Source organism: Nestor notabilis, unplaced genomic scaffold (genome assembly GCF_000696875.1).
Source record: "Nestor notabilis isolate BGI_N333 unplaced genomic scaffold, ASM69687v1 scaffold24257, whole genome shotgun sequence".
Lineage (NCBI taxonomy): Eukaryota > Metazoa > Chordata > Aves > Psittaciformes > Psittacidae > Nestor > Nestor notabilis.
In genome coordinates, this window is record NW_009938155.1 from 3 (window position 1) to 4,310 (window position 4,308).

General features: G+C 59.0%; 1 protein-coding gene across 1 annotated transcript; it reads left to right on the plus strand.

The window, feature by feature from the left end:
- Positions 1 to 3,103: 3,103 nt before the first annotated feature.
- MDK (midkine (neurite growth-promoting factor 2)) lies at positions 3,104 to 4,099 on the plus strand. Its single transcript, XM_010019196.1, has 4 exons — positions 3,104 to 3,182; positions 3,276 to 3,437; positions 3,514 to 3,675; positions 4,074 to 4,099. The coding sequence occupies exons 1-4, from the start codon at positions 3,104 to 3,106 to the stop codon at positions 4,097 to 4,099; spliced, it is 429 nt and encodes a 142-aa protein (XP_010017498.1).
- The last annotated feature ends 209 nt before the right edge of the window (positions 4,100 to 4,308 follow it).

Consider the following 4,308-nt stretch of genomic DNA (forward strand, 5'->3'; position numbering starts at 1 on the left):
AGGACGAAGGAGTTTTGGAGGGGGGCAGGAGTCCTGGACAGCAGGCAGTGGCCCGGGATCGTAGTCCTCACCCTTGGATGTACCCCACGTTGATTCGGAGAGGGGTCAGGTGGTGGAAGATGCTCCGGCCAGAGCCCGGGAGCCCATCGGGGGGAAGGGGCTGTACGGGGCTCAGGGCACAGCGCCTGCCCCGCCGCGCACCGGCGGAACGCAGAGCAAACCCTTTCCCCCTGTAGCACCTCCCCAGCACCTCCAGCAGAACCACTGCTCATGCTATCGCCTTGGGTCACGGGGGAAAGCTCAGACTCCCCGCTCCTCACAGGAGGGAAGTTCCTGCTGGTGGGGTGCTGGGTACCCCAAGCCCTGGGTCTCTGCCAGAGCCAGCTGCAGGCTGAGCCGAGTTGGGAAGGGGGGCTGCGAGGGAGCTGACAGCCCAGCAGTGGCCCTGCTCCATGGAGAGCATCGGGGCAGCAGCAAGGGGACAGGATGGTGTGGGCCCTGCTGAGAGAAACACTTGCAGTGGCACAGCCTGACCCTGAGCAGTGTCTGGAGAGGGGCCCAGGCTCTCCCATTGCAGTGGTGGGTATTTGGGATCTGCTTCAGCATCACCAGTCAATCTCTTTTTCTATATAGAGGTGATCCTAGGTTACTCAAACCCGGGGCAGCTAGAGGAGAGGGGTGGGAAAGGGACACAGGGACTGACATGGTGTGGCCAGGCTCCAGGCTGCTCTGCTTGTGCAGCCTAGTCCTGAGAGAGGCCAACACAGTGTGAGAACTAGCCAGGATCTGAGCAGGAGAGGAGCCAGGACCCGGCAGGGATGCGGGAGGAGCTGGGCTGTGTGAACATGCCCGAAGGCACTGGCAGCCTGACCAGGAACAGCTCTTGTTCCACCAGCAAAGAGGGAATAAGGCTGTTAGGAAAACCAGTTGGAAAACTGCACTCCTTATGAATGTTTTAGGATGAGCCGTGGCTCAGGATCCCTGCAAACTTTTGCCTGTGGAACATGAGCTGGGCAGAGCCAGGGAGCAAATCCACGAGTCCTGGGACTGGAGCTGGGCTGCCCCTTGGAACCCCCCCTTCTCAAATGCCATGGGCAGGGCCCGCTGGTACCTATTGCCAGTACCCATGTGGAGCAGAGCCCGTGCCTGGAGGTGAAACCTTGGGCGCGCAGAAGCCGCATCTTCAGGAACTGAGCTGGAGGACGCTGGGCAGGGAGGTGGGTGCAGCCTTGCTCTGCAGCGAAGGATGGGAGAAGTTTACAGAGCACCTTAAATCAGGGGTGCTGTGAATAGTGCAGGTGCCAGAGGTGCTGCCCCATATGAGCGGCTGCATGAAGTGGGACAGGAGCGCCCCTAACTTAGCTCAGCCCCAGCCTTGCCATCTGTAACTGGCCCATCGGGCTGGGCTCTTGCCCCCCTTGAAGGCAGCTGGGTGGGAAGAGGGCTGAGCCATGCCGTGCTCAGCAGGACGGCTCCGGGCTGGGCTGGGCGAGGGGGAAAGCAGCTCTCACCCCCTCTGCTGTGCCTTCAGCCAGCCGGGCTGTGTAATTCCCTGTGACAGTTCAATGCAGAGCAAAGCAGCAGCTTCACGGCGGTGGATGCATAAAAGGTGAGTGCGCTGGAGCCTGAATAATGTGGGGAGCTGCTCTCTGCAGCACGCTGCCCGGGGAGCCTGGGGGCAGGGAGCACATGCTGACTCCAGCCTCTTCCCTGCATTCATGTCGCCTGGGGCACATGGTGCATCCTGACCTCTACATCCTGGTCCCACCAAGCCTGTCGTGGAGCCAGGGCAGGTATGATGTATTTGCTGCTATGAAATAATGGATGTCATTGCAAAGGCTCTGGGGGAGCAGGGAAGAGGTCACCAGACTTGATTCACCAGCTATGCACGTCTGCACTCCTGTTGGGAACAGGAGCCGGGACCCCAGGGCTGGCAGCAGTGGCCCACAGAGGCTCATGGTGGTAGCCAGAGGAGAACTGTCCCCTGGCCCAAGAACAGGGCCCCAGGAGCTGCATCCTTGTGTATATGCACCCTCATCCTCACCCTGCTCCCAGGTACATTCACATGCATGCACACACATGCACACACAACCCCCTGCATGCAGGGGTGCTGTGCCGCCAGCTGCAGTGCCAGCAGTGGGCGCAGCGCTCCCGCTCCATCTCTCCAACCAGCTCTAACACAGTGAGGAATTTAGCTTTTTTGGTGTTTGGCTCTCAAACCCTCATGGCAGCAGGTTTGGGTTTGCTGGGCTTTTTTCTTCTCTCCTTGCATTCCTCAGGAGAAAGGTACTATGGCAGTGGTGCTCCCCCAGCCCTGGGGTTCATTGGTGTGGGGTGGCAACCTGCTGGGTGCTGGATAAAGGACCCACAGAGAAAGGGGGTTGTGTGGGGATCCCCGTGGAGAGCATTTCAGCCATACAGTGCAGTGGGGGCTGCAGGGATGGGGACAAGCTCCCAGTCCAACAGCTCCTGGCTGGAGACAGTTGCAGAGATACACAATCTCAGAGATGCCCCAAAGGCTGGAGCACCTCTCCTGTGGAGACAGGTTGAAAAAGCTGGACTTGTTCAGCCTGGAGAAGAGAAGGCTCCGGGGAGACCTTGGAGCAGCTCCAGTGCCTGAAGGGGGCCTACAGGAAATCCAGAGCAGGACTTTGAACAAGGGCCTGTAGTGACAGGACAAGGGGAAATGGCTTTAAACTGACAGAGGGGAGATTTGGATTAGATATTAGGAAAAAAATCCTTAATGTGAGGGTGCTGAGGCGCTGGCACAGGGTGCCCAGAGAAGCTGTGGCTGCCCCATCCCTGGCAGTGTTCAAGGCCAGGTTGGACACAGGGGCTTGGAGCAACCTGCTCTAATGGAAGGTGTCCCTGCCCATGGCAGGGGTTTGGGACTAGATGATCTGTAAGTTCCCTTCCAACACAAACCATTCTATGATAATTAATACACATGGTCTAATGGTTGGCAAAGAGCAGGGCATAGGGATATACACATGCACACATATGGAGGCAGCTGGCATAGTCCCATCTGCAGCCCACTGTGCCCCCTCCTCACTGCCACATTGCACCCTAACCCCTCACCCTTCTGTCCCTCTCCCCAGGCAGGATGCAGGTCCGGAGCCTCCTCTTCCTCCTGGCACTGATGCTGCTGGCCACTACCACCGAGGCTGGCAAGAACAAGAAAGGTGAGGGGCATTGCGGGGCTGGTGGGGCAGGGAACACCCCAGGGCATGCTCCCGTGTCCCTGCAGCGAGCACCCACTCTGCCTCCCCCCACAGAGAAGGTGAAGAAGGATGTGTCCAAGTGTGAGGACTGGCGCTGGGGACCCTGCGTCCCCAACAGCAAGGACTGTGGCCTGGGCTACCGCGAGGGGACTTGCAGAGAGGAGAGCAAGAAGCTCAAGTGCAAGATCCCCTGCAACTGGAAGAAGAAGTTTGGAGGTGGGTGCACGGGACCACGCTGGGCATGCTTGCACCAGGTCCTGTCTGGCTCTGACACCTCTCCCCTCTCTTCCAGCTGACTGCAAGTACAAGTTTGAGAGCTGGGGGGGTTGTAGCGCTCAGACGGGTGTGAAGACTCGCTCTGGCATCCTGAAGAAAGCCCTGTACAATGCCCAGTGTGAGGAGATCGTGTATGTGACCAAGCCCTGCTCATCTAAGATCAAGTCGAAGACCAAAGGTCAGTCGCCACCACTCCCGTCCCCTGAATGGTCCTGCTGGGACCCCAGGCAAGGGCTCTCCAGGGGTAGCATAGCCCATTGGGGCTGGGCTTCACTCGTGTGTGGGGTCATGTTGGATGCTCTTCCCTGTGCATCAGCACATGTGACATTGCCGAAGTCCAGCTGCTGGCTGGGTGGGATGCAGGTGCTGCTAGGAAACCCCCTGGTCCCCTCACAAGTCACCATTAGCTTTGGTGGGACAGGGATGTCCCCCTCTCCTCAGAGGGGCTGGTGCAAAACATGGCTTTGCATGGTGCGGGGAGGCTGCCTGCAGGGATGCTCTGTCACTGCAGCGCTGGGGAGAACAGTGAGCTGCCAGCAGACACTAACTCTTGTCTCCTGTGCTTCTTGGATGCAGCAAAGAAGGGCAAGGGGAAGGACTAGAGCAGGAAGCTGGCATCCTCATCGGCCCCTCGACACAGTGCCTACAGGGCTGGACACCCAGCTGCAGCCAGCCCATGCTCGTCTTCCTCCTCCTCTCCTTCCTCCTTCCTGTGACCTCCTCTTTCACTGAGATGCCTTGTTTTAATCACTAGTGTTGTAGAGAGCAAACCCGTCCAGCCCGCAGGAGAGGCTGCCCTGCTGCTGGTGCC